This window comes from Aplidium turbinatum, chromosome 18 (genome assembly GCF_918807975.1).
Source record: "Aplidium turbinatum chromosome 18, kaAplTurb1.1, whole genome shotgun sequence".
NCBI lineage: Eukaryota > Metazoa > Chordata > Ascidiacea > Aplousobranchia > Polyclinidae > Aplidium > Aplidium turbinatum.
The window spans coordinates 837,608-853,280 of NC_137489.1; the positions used below are offsets into that span (position 1 = coordinate 837,608).

At 41.2% G+C, this 15,673-nt stretch overlaps 1 protein-coding gene across 1 annotated transcript; it reads left to right on the forward strand.

Moving 5' to 3' along the window:
* Positions 1-1,175: 1,175 nt before the first annotated feature.
* On the forward strand, positions 1,176-15,615 carry LOC145787351 (PAT complex subunit CCDC47-like). The gene is made up of 12 exons (XM_082599076.1): positions 1,176-1,397; positions 3,077-3,153; positions 4,747-4,854; positions 11,791-11,948; positions 12,757-12,925; positions 13,094-13,255; positions 13,330-13,443; positions 13,575-13,660; positions 14,023-14,081; positions 14,352-14,461; positions 14,569-14,736; positions 15,114-15,615. Exons 1-12 carry the CDS (start codon positions 1,232-1,234, stop codon positions 15,192-15,194), a joined length of 1,458 nt encoding a protein of 485 aa, XP_082455202.1. The 5' UTR covers positions 1,176-1,231; the 3' UTR covers positions 15,195-15,615.
* The last annotated feature ends 58 nt before the right edge of the window (positions 15,616-15,673 follow it).

Here is a 15,673-nt window from a genome sequence, read left to right on the forward strand (position 1 = left end):
AAAAAAATTCTCCAAAGTTTTCTAGTTTAAACTTTTGGACATGTTTCCCTCTCAAGCTGAAATAATTCGTCGGCGTCCATTCCTTGGAAGGCCAGTCGCCGATGGATGACATCAAAAGCATTTAAACTTCTTTATTAGGAAGTGTGATTATTCCTTTGGTGTGCTTTTCTGTTTTAATGAAACCCAGCTGTGCGAAAATTGGTTGTTTGCAGTGCGATGTCTAGCACATAAGATTATGGCCTGGGATTACGGACACTTGTCTTTGTTTTGATCGCTTGTGTCTGTCACACCTTTGCTTCATTTCGCCTTTGAAAATTGCCGACCAAAAGAGACATTCTCTGTTTGCTTACGGGTACAATTATACGATTAAATGAATAAAGTAGGCAAACGTGAAGCAAATCCTGATGCTTTTATCCGACTTATTCTTTTAAGCGGTATACGTTTAACCGATGTTTTTACTTAACATTAGATTGGATTTGGTTTGGGATTTCAGGTTTTGATTCAAATAAACGATTGATACGTTTAAGCAGTATACTATTAACCGATTTCGTCTGTACTATTTTTTCATCTGGACTTCCTTAGCTATTGTTTTTGTTAAAAATGTTTAACTAATGAGTCTATTTATATTATTTCAGAATGTGAACCAGTAAATCCAACTTGCTAGTATCATAACCTTCAGAAACCACAAAAATTTACATAAAATGCATGGAAATATGTCATCGTTGCAAAAATTAAAATTTTAAAACATGTCTAAATTTGTCTGTAAACTTAATAAATGGATTAATTATCCAAAAACAATAAAAATGAATACCAACATGCCATACCTAGCACAAAAGATTAAAATTTTATGAGGATTTCAAAATTTCGGTAACCTGCAAATGTTCCGGGGCCGACAGCAGGGTCTAAACATTGACCAAAAAAAATTTTTTTTTGCATGCCTTCATTTTTCAGGCATACACAGATATTTAGATATCCCCCCGATTGAAATTAAAAATTTGCCTCAAAAGGGCGCAGCTTATTGGCACCGATTTACAATAGCTCAGTTGGTGAAGCATAGCCTACTCTCTTATTTCCACTTTTTCTTTTTCAACCCACTTATTTATCTGTGAACATTTCAAATTGCAAACTTCAAGGTGATTACTAAATGGGATTAGTAAATTTTGAGATTACCCGCAGAAGCAATTCATGGTTGTCTTTTTAGTTTGTTGATGATTAAATATAACGGTTGGCAATGAAGGTATGGCTGGTGTTATTGCTGGTTGGGTTGTTGGTGGCCCAGTGTGAGAGTCGGAATCAGCATGGTGCAGAAATGGAAGACAATGAGTTTGCTGAATTTGAAGATTTTGATGATGCCAGCGAACCTGCCAGAGATGATGAACAGGAAATCCAAGATGAAGGTTGGTGTGACTGACATTGCTTAGTCTCAAAGTAATACTGTCTTGTTGTAGATTTGATGCCAGCTGTGTATTTTAATTTAACCTTCATAATGTAAATTATTGCATTCGACAAAAGCAAATACTTTGTGGAAACGTGTTCGACTTTAAACTCAATTGTGATTTGTGAGTTCTGAATCAACAATTCAATAAACATTTTTATTTAGGCAAAAAATGATCTTGTTTGGTGAAATTATCTCAACTATTTTATCCCTTGTCACTCAGACTGTTACGGAGGAGCAAGATTTTATGTGTTTTTTGGCATACTTCTTCAAAGGGGTTAATCGTTTTTGTATCGAAAGAGCCTCAAGATCAAGCACCGCTGGTTTGGCTCTTAGAGTGTGCTTGAACAAAGCATTTTTGTGTTTTCCGTTCAGTGACACTAAGTTGATGGAATAATTCGACAACACTTCAACAACAAGAGGAAACTTTGTCAATCTGATTAACCTGGTCTGCGTTAGTGGTTGAAAGCCTCTATATTTATGCGCCAGAAATAACATATCAGCTTTATGCTTTCTCACTCCGAAAATAAAGATTCTAACCAACCAAGTCAGAATTTTTTATACACCGGTAGTCCGGTATATATATATATATGATCGGAATGGCCCGATTCGGTGAGTCCGATTCGGTGAGTTCCCTATTCGGTGAGAGCCTTTTTCGGTGAGAGCCCTATTCGGTGAGTTTTTTTTTTTTAAATTATTGCGCACCGTAGCCTAATTATCATTGCCGTTATAGGGGTTAGGGGGATAGGGGTTTTGGGGGGGTTTGGGTTTTTGGGGTTAGGAGGTTAGGGGTTTTAATTAGGCTACGGTACACAATAATTTTCAAACAAAAATTCAAAAAAGTCACCGAATAGGGCTCTCACCGAAAAAGGCTCTCACCGAATCGGACTCACCGAATCGGACTCACCGAATAGTAGCAGACCCATATATGATCGTCGTCGTCGTCTGAGCTTCTGGGGCAGAGGGTCTATCCTTTTACCACCCCAGATTCACGATGTTCCCGGACTACACTGGAAGGCTGCTAGAGAGCAGCCAGTCTTTAGTTTCATCATCCATGACGCGCAGACCTTCCACTCCGTTAGGTGGCTTGAAGATGGTACAGTCATTGATGATGTGGTCTGCGGTCTGTTCCTCGGCACCACATTCACAGGAGGAGGAAGAAGCCATTCCCCATTGGTGCATGGTTGAGCGGAAAAGCCCGACGCCCGTACGGAGACGGTTGAGGCGCACCCATGCCTGTCTTGGTAGTGTTAGACCGATGGGGCGTGTGTCGGCGTCAGGGATGAATGAATGGAGTCTGGTGGTGCTTGACCTCCATTCAGAATGCCATTTATGGTCCGCCCAAGTTATGGTCCGCCCAGAATGCCATTTATGATCCGCCCATGATAATAGTTGTTTTTTAAAAACAATTCAGATTTTGAATGAGGGTTGAGAATAAGCTGAAAACGTTTGTCTCTTCAACTTATTACAAATACTGTGTAGTGGTATAATAAACCTCATTGATTTGTATTGCTTGGCCTTCACCCTTCATACTTTAATCTGTCATTGAACAGAAATTATTTTTCTTTGGTTTTGTGGCTGAAATAGCTCAGTTTTGAATTCTGTGTTGATTTTGCGTGTGTTTATGTTAATATGATACAGAAGCAGATATGAGTGAGTTTGACTCCGACGACATGCCAGTGGAGGAAGAGGATGAAGATGCTGTTGTTGAAACTGAGGTTTGTTAAATAATTATATGCTTGTGCCATCTTATGTACCAGGTGGAGCATGCAGTACAATAGGACAATGAGACCATCGACTGACTGCTCAATGAATGGAATGGAAGACGATTTTTCCATTTTCCCTCTTGACAGTTTCTTCCATTTTCATTCCATCATGGAAATCTTCCACTTCATCTCGAAAATTCCTTCCAGTTGCAAACTTTGTGACTTTTGTCAAATTATTATATTGGTTTCTCGAACAACTGTCTGGACAATCAGTAACATTCATCATCAGTCACCATCTCCTCAAGATTGGCAATTTTGAGCTTACTCACCCAGTGTCACCAAATTGAGACCGGTCCATGCCTGAATGTTGTTTGCCACTTTTTTTTCCTATACTTTACCTTCTGTGCAAACTTTGGTGATTTCAAAGCATTGATTCAGTGCAATTCAAAAAGCAAATTATTTTATGTTAAGAAACGTTCCATAATCAAATGGAAACTTTCATTCAACTTATTTTACAAGTTTTGTAAAAGTCTTGATACCACTGTGCTAGAAAGTTTACAATGGAAGGATGGAAGACTGTCTTCCATTCCTGGCATCTTCCACGTCCAGTCGTCCACCCCATAATCTATTTTCCTCAGCCCAGAAGACCTGGACAATGATGATGACTGGTACAACTCTTTGAGCCAGTGTTAATAAGTTTTTGAGAAAGCTAGAAAAAGTGTTTGCGACAAATATAAGCTGAAGTAAATGTTTGCAGAATGCAATGTAGCCAGGGCCGGATTTAGCTGATGGGGGCCCGGGGCACTTTTAGATCAGGGGGCCCCCCTGCAAAAATTTTTTTCAAGCCTACGGCGCGAAAAAACCACCTCTGCATCTACAGTAGCATCAATCCAGCACTGCACGGCATTTTGCAGAAACTTCACAGGCTGAAAGGAAGAAAAAATAACACAAAATCACATTTTTTCCACGTAGGGGCGCCCTTCAAAAGTTGGGGAGCCCGGGGCACCTGCCCCCTCTGCCCCCCCTAAATCCGGGCCTGAATGTAGCGTTGTGTGAGAATTCTGGGTGGTTTTCTAAGGAGAGCGTCTTGCTCTCCGAGGGGAATATGTGTTTTAAGAGTTGTTGTTGGTGGTACAAAACTAGTATGAGTAGAAAGTTGTACATAGCACAAATTTGCAGAGGTTTTCTCTAATTATTTTTGTGACATGTTAATTGATTCGTTCCTCCAAGCATTGGGACCAAAGAAATTTTCCGTTCTACCAATAAAAACTGCTTGCCTACCATAAAATTCGGTAACGTCATTCATCAATTTAAGTGCTGTGAGAGTTGGTACATAGGCCGCACTTAAAAACTCTCAATCCAATCTTATGTCGCTAAAACGAGATTGTTTATGCCTTAAAACTTCTTCGTTGATTTTGAATTATTCTGATTAGTCAAATTTACATTTTGTTTTATCTTCTACTATAAATACTTCACCAATCTTAGACTTATTTTATTCTGACGATTGCTCCTGAAGAGAGTCAGGCGAAAACCTATAGCTTCAACCTATAAGCAATCTTCTCGCACGATATGTTTTGTGATAAAACAATGTGTCTCTTTGTGCAGGATGAAGAGTTCGATGAACTTGATCCTGATGAGTTTGAAGGTCTTCCTGGGGACGACACCATCTGGGAAGGAGAGAACGATAAAATTCGAATGAAAAAATCGAAAAAGGTTTCTTTAATACAAAACGTTGACATTGTGTTGCATCTTTTTATTTTTAATTTAACATTTGAAGCCTGTTACCTCTCCGTGACATGTTTGGTGATGCTTGTGATCCTTGTGGGCAAGTGACTACTTGAATGTGTTAGCGTTACATGTTGCCATGCACGCAGCAGTTCAGTTGTAACGAAAGTGAGGATTGAACTTAGGGATGGGCAATTCAGAATACCGAGTCCAGAAGGATTCGGATCCTAAACTATCCGAATCCAAAGTGGCAATAAAACCGGGTAATAAGATTCGGTTTAAAGATACGCATAAGTCTTGTGCAAACTGTCAGCTTGAGACAGTGAACTGAAAAAAAGTGTGGTTTGCTCACTTTTTCTTTGCGCTGACAAAATCCGCACTTTCAAAAACATTTTGCACGCGTTGTGCGCGCACGGTGCATGCAACCCTACGTCATTCGCTCACGTGAGCAATCAAAGAAACTAAGCGCGCAATTTTCTTCACGCTTTGTACACATGCCAATCGTGCAATGTTTTATTTTCAATCCACGTGCGTATGCGACTCTGCGATAGTTTGACTGGTGGCGTAACAACATTAAGCAGATGCCCCTGCTAAAGGAGTTGGCTCTGAAATATCTCAGCATACCTGCCACATCAGCATCTTCCGAGCGATGCTTTTCCAGTGCGGGCTTGACGGCAACTAAGCTGCGCTCCCGTTCAGCGTTGCCAGATGGGGAAATATAATACCAAATTTGAATTTTCTGGCGAAATTTAGAGGTTTTTGGTGCCAAGCTTTTTGACCTTGGAACCAGACAACTTTTTGGTGAAATTTTCCACACTCAATTTTTTTCAAGAAACTTTTTTGAACTTTTTTAAAACTTTTTAGCAAATAATCCCTGCTCGTATGGAAAACGTTTTGCAAGAGGTTTGCGTATGAGTGATGGCAGTGTCTTTTGTCTTAAAAACTATATATTTTGTATAGGGATGTACCGATACCAATATCTTGGCCGATACCGATCCCGATACCGATATCACTTTTTTAGGCCGATACCGATACTGATACCGATATTTTGGCCGATACTTTGGTGTTACAAAAAGAAGCAATTTTGGTATTTGCAAGCAAATATATCAAATGCTAAGTTTTACCTTATTTGCATAAAACTATTAAAAAAAGCTTTGAATTGGCATAATTCATTAAAGATTCAAGAATCCAATCTCAACCGCATTGTTGTGTCATAATAGTAGGTTTTATTAATGAAAGGCCACCGTAATTGAGGATTGGGGTATAAGGGAAGAAACGTTGCATCATAATTGGGGTTTCTGAAAAATTAATAAAGTGTTTGCGCAAACTCTCCAAATAGGCTATCATAATTGATAAGATGTAAAATGTAAACCAAGTGATTTGTGTAGTCGTACAAAAACTATTCGACAAGTAATGTGCAACCTAAGGGTGCTTGTCGTTTGGTTGAAAAGCTTTTGCCAGGCCAAGACTACCCAGGTAGCAAAAATGCACAATTTTGCATCGCTCCCACCCCGCCAAATGCTCAAAAAACCCGTGCAACTCGGCTGCCCCCAGCAAGCCGGCTCCACCAGTCGGCAATTCAACTTTTACCCTTAGCCGCAACAAACTCACTAAGCCCAAACAATGTCACGGCAGAATAAGTAGGCCCAAAAAGAATGCAATGGGACCACGAATCCTCACCAAACCAATCAAAATGGTCCCGTTGCGCCAAAGATGACAACCTCATTGCAAAGAAAGGAGCGTCCCCCTCGGCCACCAGCACAAAGCTGAGCACTCACCAGCACGGCGAGCTGCCACGACCCGCCAACCACAACGGTCCAGCTTCCACACTAGCCATTTTAATTCTTGTCGATGTCAAGCCTTGCTACAAAATGGCTGCCGAAAACATATAGTTGATTGGATGGTCTAAATGGCTAGCGTGGAAGCTACACCGTTATGGCCAACGAATCGCAACAGTCCGCCGCACCAGTGAGCGCCTAGCCCCGTGCCGACAGTAGGGAAGGACATTTCCCCCCTACAATGAGACCGCCATCCCAGGCGCAACAAGACCACTTATTGATTAGTTCAGTGAGGAGTCACAGTCCCACCGCCCCCACCCAATCCGCCACGGCATTGTTCAAGCCTGGTGAGTCCACCACAACGAAAAGCGGAAACCAAATCACACACTGACAGAACCAGCCCACCAAAAACGGGTCCACATCTTTTAGGCGCAGACAGTTAGGCGCCGTTCAAATAGGCACGCACACTGTGGCGCCCGTTCATTTAGGTGCTATTCCTAGTAAAGTCTGCAGATTGTATCAGCTTGGTAGGTAGGGCAATGCTTTTCACACAAAATGTTATATTGAACAGAAAAATATGTTATTTTGTTATTACGCGTGTGGAGATGTGCGAGACAACGCTCTACTACTCTTGATATTAGCACATCTCCACAGGACATTTACTATGCATCCTGAACACAGGTTGCAGCCAGATCATGGCTTACTATATTACAGGCCTCCCAGACGCGCAGTGCCACCTAAAAACTGGAGGCGAGTGTTTTAAAATCACGTTTAACGTGTAATTGGTACAGACCAATCGTTTTATCATTTGCAACCATTTTTACATTTCTGACTGTCGAACCTACTACTTCTACACAGAATAAATGTTGCTAGATATTGAAACAACATAAAACAACTGATTTTGCTATAGGTTGTGTAATGCTTAGAAAGCATGCAAAATTGCAATTTAACCAAATGTCAACAAAAGAAACTTAAAGTTTATCAACATGAAAATGTATGCATTACACTCAATTCAACAATATTCATAAACAAATATGCAGTTATATGCTGTGAGCTTTGAGTTTTCAATTGAGTTTTACATTGCCAATTAATAAATTGTCACTTCTGGCAATATACGAAAGCCACATGCTAGCACAGTGATACTCAACCTGTTTTCTTTTGTGGCCCATTTTTACCAAGCAGAAGTTTCTGTGACCCACTATCCTGTTCACACTGTTGTAGTAGCTTAAAATCAAGGTTCGTATATGGTGCAATACAAGGCATTGATTGCAACATGCCACCGAGTTTATAATTAGAACAAAAATTGCCACTTTGTAGTAAAAAACAGCAGCATCATTCATTGTTACAACTATCAAAACTACTAAACTAACGCACAAGTGCAAAATTAACTACAGTGAAACAAATGAAACTAAAATTTTCAATGAATCTAGCATTTTTTAAATAGTTCTGCGGCCCATCTCAAAATGTTTCCATGGCTGAGAACCGCTGTGCTAGCACAATCAAAACAATAAAACATATGGGGCTCTACATTGTGAAAGTCAGACAAATTAGCATCAGTTCTGTAGTTTCAAAACTTTTAGCTTTGCCTCCTTGTTGCTACGAGGTGTGTACAAGCGCGAATGATTGTTAAACAAAATATTGCACAGGGTTGCAGCATGCTGTTTACTTGCACAAAGCAAAAGAACACATAGAGATTTACGGCAAGTTACATTTGCCACTTCTCGAAAAAGTATGTAGCTGTAAAACACCCACTGGCAGACGTTATCGCCAGGAATTGTCAATCCCCCACGATTTATTTTTTTCATGCATTCACCGTACTTTTTGTAATAAAAACCGGTGTCATCAACATCAAAATTACTGTTTCGCACAACATAACCAGCAATATACAACAATGTCATCTTACATCTGTAGGCAGTGAGCCCTCTAATTTGTTCAAATGTTCAAAGACTGTGCAAACGTTTTCTGACATAGAAAAATCACATTTCAAGCAAGAGTGACCACCAGCATTTAGCACTTTTTAACAGGTTTTTGTTTATGCCAAGAAGAAGTTTGGTTTTGTAAATATCATCTTGTTCAAGCACTTGCTGTGCAGTAATAAAATATGCACCACCTGAGCCCTGGCGCAGTTTGCCAAACTTTTTCTGAAGTGCATTGGTAGAAAACTTTTGCTGAAAATCTCAGATTTTTATGCTTGTGTGCAGGTAAACAGCATGCTGCAACCTTGTGCAATATTTTGTTTAACAATCATTCGCGCTTGTACACACCTCGTAGCAACAAGGAGGCAAAGCTAAAAGTTTTGAAACTACAGAACTGATGCTAATTTGTCTGACTTCTACAATGTAGGGCCTCATATGTTTTATTGTTTTGATTGTGCTAGCACAGCGGTTCTCAGCCATGGAAACATTTTGAGATGGGCCGCAGAACTATTTAAAAAATGCTAGATTCATTGAAAATTTTAGTTTCATTTGTTTCAGTGCAGTTAATTTTACACTTGTGCGTTAGTTTAGTAGTTTTGATATGCAATCAATGCCTTGTATTGCACCATATACGAACCTTGATTTTAAGCTACTACAACAGTGTGAACAGGATAGTGGGTCACAGAAACTTCTGCTTGGTAAAATTGGGCCACAAAAGAAAACAGGTTGAGTATCACTGTGCTAGCATGTGGCTTTCGTATATTGCCAGAAGTGACAATTTATTAATTGGCAATGTAAAACTCAATTGAAAACTCAAAGCTCACAGCATATAACTGCATATTTGTTTATGAATATTGTTGAATTGAGTGTAATGCATACATTTTCATGTTGATAAACTTTAAGTTTCTTTTGTTGACATTTGGTTAAATTGCAATTTTGCATGCTTTCTAAGCATTACACAACCTATAGCAAAATCAGTTGTTTTATGTTGTTTCAATATCTAGCAACATTTATTCTGTGTAAAAGTAGTAGGTTCGACAGTCAGAAATGTAAAAATGGTTGCAAATGATAAAATGATTGGTCTGTACCAATTACACGTTAAATATGATTTTAAAACACTCGCCTCCAGTTTTTAGGTGGCACTGCGCGTCTGGGAGGCCTGTAATATAGTAAGCCATGAGCCAGATGGAACTTTACTTAATCTGTTATCTTTCGCAATTACTTCTACTCTGGATGGATTGGTCGTGTGGTGTAGGTATGAGACAACGCTCTACTAGATGAATACATTTCTACAGGGCATATGAACTCTGGCTACAAGTTGCAAGCATACTGGTGCGACTTTGCTCGTTATTAAACTTGGTCGGGGTTTTGACGGGAAACTAAGTTACTCTTCACTCAAGCCTACCACCCGCTTGAATATAGGCTACAGTATATTTTTACTGATGTTTAGTGTAGCTATTATTTGATTCATTAAAAGTGAACTCAGTCATCTTCGGAAACTTGAATAATTTATTGATAAAGCTTTCGCCGACGCAAACCTGGACTAACAACAAATAAATGCCGAACACGCGCATTAAAATACAATATTTTTTTCTGTTCAATATTACATTTTGTGTGAAAAGCATTGCCGGTTTAAGCAGCTTCACTCACGGAAGCCATGACATATATTTCTGTTCAATACAACATTTTGTGTGAAAAGCATTGCCCTACCTGCCAAGCTGATACAATCTGCAGACTGGATTAGGAATACGGTAGCACCTAAATGAACGGGCGCCACAGTGCTCTGCACCTAAATGACCAGATGCCACAATGTGCGCGCCTATTTGACTGGCACCTAACTGTCTGCGCCTAAAAGACTTGCTCCCCCAAAAACAACCAAGCCACACGGGTCCCTCAAACGTCCAGCAACGCAAAAACGATGCAAAACTACACATTCCCGCCAACTGGGTAGTCTTGGCCTGGTTTTATCCTCTGCTGAGAGTAAAAAAGAAACACAAATGATAAATCTTGGAGAAATTGAGTCTCCTTCACAACTTAAGAATCGAACAACGCAAAACTGCTGAAACAAAACGTTTTGTTTGAGTAAAAGAATCACTGTAAGCAAACAATGCCAAAAGGCGCGCTCATATTGAAGTCATGGGAGTGTGAGGTATCAAAAATTTGAACAGGTTGTTATTTTTCTACATCAATGTGACGTTAGTTACTACTAAAATCTATATCTTTGCTTCTGCAGAAAATTCGCAGCAAACGCCTTTTTTTACATGTTTAGTATCGGCCAAATTTTGCCGATACCGATGCCGATACCGATACTTAAAAAATGGCCGATATCACCGATACCGATGCCGATACCGATATATCGGTACATCTCTAATTTTGTATTTTAGGCGAAATTGCTTTATTTAGGGTGTTTTAAATATCTGGTAAAATTTTAGTTACTTTTGGTGCCAAGCAGCTTCCAGCATCTGGCAACACTGCTCCCGTTTGACTGGCAGTTATTTAGAATGCCTTCATGTGTTGCACTGCAACAAACATTTACTTTAATTGTGTTGCTTTTGTGTCTAAAATTGCAAATAAACATTGCATGAAATTTTTATACTTTTTGCGTTGCTGGAGCCTGGAAGTTAATAAGATTGAGTATTCTGGATTCGATTTAGTATTCCGGAATAATTCTGGAATAGTGAATTATTCTGAATTGCCCATCCCTAATTGAGCTGTATCGTGCTATTAGCGCTGCACTGGGTCTCGAATCCCAGGAACAAAAGTGAATTATTTTGTCTCTTCGAGTTTTGTAAAAATTTCCAAGATTTCCTAATTAAAAATTGTTTGTTAGAAGCAAAAATTTATTTTGATAAAGTTTTAATAAAGTTGAGTAAATTTGCAACACCAACTGGTGCCGCAGTTTGCAATGCAAAAACAAATTTCAAAATACAAAGCACTCCAAACTCCAATGCAAATGTTATTTTCGAGTTCCATTTCGTTTTGTATCGAAGTAAAACAATTTCGTTATTAAACCGAAACGTTTCTAACAAAGCACCTGATTTCTTTGGAAGCCTGGCACAAAGTAAAGTGGCACTGTGGCAGGGCTTGGGCAATAGGCTTGTTTCATTGAAGCATGTTGTAAATTGGTAAATCGAGTTATTTAGAGTACGAATTCAATGCTCTGGGGGTTTCACACAGTTATACAACACGAAACTCGACTGCGTGACATCTCTGGCAACTTGTTTGTTCAGCAAAAGTCGGAGCCGCAACTGAAGATTGCCGACGTTCCTTTGCACTTGCGGAGTTGGGATAAATATTACATAGAGATCCTTATGATGTTGGGTTTGTCCGTCTACTTGCTCAACTTTTTCCTGGGAAAGTCCAAGAACAACGCGATCGCCTCTTCATGGTGAGTGGCTGACGTCATAATGGACCTGTGTCTTATCCCATGCAAGGTTAGTTGGTAGCCACTTAAACAGATCTATTCCCATTAAGATCTTAATGTCATGACTCCGTCAACCAATCAGACATGTTTGAGTGGCTACCGTCCGATTGTGATCGTTGTAGCACTCGGCTAGTAGATCCTTGCTTTGAACTTTGCTTGATAATTGCAGAAGAAAAATAGAGTTATGGTTTGGGTGGTAGAAGTGGGAATCAAACCCACGTCATCGAAATGATTATTTCCCTGTTGTTGTCTTATCCAGGCTTAGACCTGGTGGTTGAAGATTTAGATTAAGTGGACGGGAAGGCAAGGAAGCCAATCTTCGTGTCTACCTTCAAGCATGCCTTTAAGTGTCCTGCCAAAAACACAGGCGCATGTTATTGAGCGGTGTCGAACCGGCGCCCTTTCGATTGCCGTTTCAATGCTCTCACCACTCGGCTATGCAGCCGGCATTATTTCCCTAACCCTCCAGGCCATGATGGCGACGGCGAAACGTTCACATGATTTACTTTCTATCAGAAATGTTTGCGTTTGTTTTTCGTTCTACATGCAACTTCTGATTGGTTCTAACTTTCACTGGGCTTTTACAAAAGTTGTTATGTTAAAGTAGCTACCTGTTCAAATACTGGAAATTTTCTGTTTGAAATGATTGTTCATAGTCCAACCTATGCATTGCGGGAATCAGACAACGTAGAGTAGTTAAGTGGCGGAGAAAGGGATTTCTCTCAAAGCCATCCTCCATCATCTGTCATGAGATCTTTGTCTTCCTCTGCAGGTTGCAGGCACACCTCGACTTCCTCAGCAAACAATTCGAATTAGTTGGCGACGATCCGACCAACAAGAATGCAGAGAGCACGCAGCAGCTGGTCAAGGAATCGGAGCACAGCTACAGCTTGTGGTGCTCTGGGAGGCAATGTTGTGAGGGGATGCTCGTCGAGATTAAGGTGTCGAATTATTTGACTTCGATGTGATTGTGTTTGGCACTTGAATGTCAGGGACGAAACTGTCAGTTGTTCGTTGTTGGTTTTGATCCGTTTATTACTTTCTTCGTTGAAACCTTTCAACAAACAGCAACTGTCCAATGACGTTTTATTGATTGTTTCTCGTTGCAGTTGCTGAAGAGGCAGGACTTGATCTCCATCATTTCATACCGATTGAAACCGGTCAGCGACCAGGTTACCATAACGATCACGTTATCAGCGATGGATCCGTTCGTGTTCTGTGCTGGGACGAAGAAGGCGGTGACCAACCTCCACAAGAACATGCAGGACGTGGTGAGGGTGGTTCGCAATCGTGTACCCAGGAATTGGATGTTTAAAGGATGCTCACCTCTGTGTGTGTACTGCAGAACGTGTACTGCGCCGAGAAGTCTCGATCTGGGGACAGATACGGAATATCCTCGAACTTCATCGTCCTTTGCGAAATGTACGGGGAAGTACCCAATGCGATACTAAACGACAAGGTCAGTGACGTCACATTTGAACATCCGATGATCTCTCGGTTCCGTGTAGGATCGGATGAGGATTCGAACCACAGTCCACTGATCACCAGAATAACAGCAGCCAGCTTGTTACTAGACTGCTTTGGTTTCAGGTGGTAAAGATTCTCAACGATTGCGGGTCGGTTCTCGAGTCCATCCACGTGTCCGACCAGTTCACTGGCGCTGTGCCCTCCGAGCAGTGAGTGATGTCACAATTATTCGTTTAGTTTTGAAAATGTCACCAACATTGATGAGATTATGACTTCATAAAAGTAGACTTCGGTGATCCAGTGTAGAGCGCGCCTGGCACGCTAGCATTGTTGATGGCGGCAACTTTTGCGAACTTCACTCCCTGTCAGTTATGCGCATGTTGCCATGCGTTGTTGTTGGAACGTAGTTTGAAAGTTGTAATTCTGCTCTGGAGAGCTTTTCCTTCTGACGATGATGACGAATCTTCGCGCATCGCTTTCCTCTGTTGTCTGGGAGGGAGGGGAGTGGTAACCTGGGGAGTGGAGGGAGGGGTAACCTTAGCAACCGATCTGACAAAGCATTTATTCCCAGAGACGAGCCATCCTTGATCAAACCCGACCCGGAGAAAGTCATTATCCTCACACTCAACTGTGAGTTGACGTTGTTTTACGTTGCATCAATGTTGACGTTGTTTTACGTTGCATCAATGTTGACGTTGTTTTACGTTGCATCAATGCAGAGTTTGCATCAAACCAAAACTTGCTTCCTATAATGTTGTTTCTGACCAAAACGACGTTCCGTGAAATTCAATCTTTTTCTCAACACTGCAATGTGTGTAGAGTTGCTATAGCAACGGCTGGTACTAAGATGGCAGCGAACCAACACAAGTTGTACTCAATAGTTGACCTTTGACCTCGCAGTGCCATCCGACCAGAAGCAGGCGCACTCGTCAATGGATCAGCTCGTCTCATTGTTCAAGATGGCGGTCTACTTGATTGACAGGATAAGGAAGTTTAAGTTGACGAGAGAGGTGAGTTCCAACAAGTGAGCATCTGGAAGCCGTTGATCCTCATGGAGCTGGGTGCAGGACCGCAAGCCTGGAATGACGACATTGTGACGTATTGGTTTCCATTCCAGAACAAGGCGAAGGCTGACCGACATCGACAAGACGCGCTGGCCAAATACTTGAAGCAGACGCACGCCCAGCGACAGGAGGCGGCTCAGCTCAAGAAAGAGGAGAAGGAAAAGGCGCTCAAGGAGCAGATGATGAACGAGGAGGATCCGGAGAAACAAAGGAGGATGGACGTGAGTAACGTCATACGTCACCAGTGACGTTGAAGTTAAAGTTTTGACTAAAAAATATTTATTTCTGGTAGTTTCGCATGCTTGCAGAGGCTCTTGACGCAGGGCCGGTTACCGAGATTGACAGAGTGAAGTTTTTCGATTGTTGAAGTCTTGTTGCCGGGAATTATTCTATCCAACATATCTACTGAGTGTGGGCCAGTCCTTGAGATGCGTTGCTCAAGCGCACACCCCGAGAGTCGAACCGTAAGCCAGAGGTTCAACCAACAGCATCACTTTCTAGGTTTGTGTCTCGCACAATCGAATCAACTTCTTTTCGAGTTTCAACAAGCGGGGAATTTCCGCGTTGGTGCTCCACGGTAACTTTTGTGACGTCACAGGAACAGCTGCACAAGCGCGAGGTTAGCAGGAAGAACAAGAAGATGATGAAGGGGAGGCAGTTTAAGGTCAAGGCGATGTAATCGGAATCGATACTGCGTCATCGTGACGAACCTACAAAGACTGTTCTTGGATTGGAAACACTGAGACGTGTTAATGTTTAATTCGTCATAATATTTGTCACGCAACGTGTTTTGCATTGGATCAGCGTTACTATGGCAACGCTAAAGCTCTTTGCGCAATTTCGCGTTTGAAATCGTTAATCGTAATTATGACGCAACATCGCAGGATGGACGTGTCCTCTCCAGACCTCGAGCGCTTCTTGAGTTGCGCAAATATGTTCCGGGAATTTTTATGCAAAGACCTTTGTCCAAATATAAATTTGTGGTTGAACCGGATGTGGTTGAACTCTGATCTGCCAAGTAAAGGTTGCACGTGTTCAGAATGCCCAACAGCGCCACCTATCAGTAGTTTTATGGCCAGCGTGCATACTCTTCCCTCCAGCTTCACCCTTGTTTGGTTTGGAGAGCCTCTATATAAATAATATGCGAAACTGAAAATA

Bases quoted from the DNA above. Each gene is read 5' to 3' on its own strand.
- LOC145787351 (XM_082599076.1), top strand. From the start codon at position 1,232: ATGAAGGTATGGCTGGTGTTATTGCTGGTTGGGTTGTTGGTGGCCCAG. The intron at 11,949-12,756 runs GTGAGTGGCTGA...CTTCCTCTGCAG, and splicing joins AACGCGATCGCCTCTTCATG to GTTGCAGGCACACCTCGACT. The intron at 14,737-15,113 runs GTGAGTAACGTC...GTGACGTCACAG, and splicing joins AGAAACAAAGGAGGATGGAC to GAACAGCTGCACAAGCGCGA.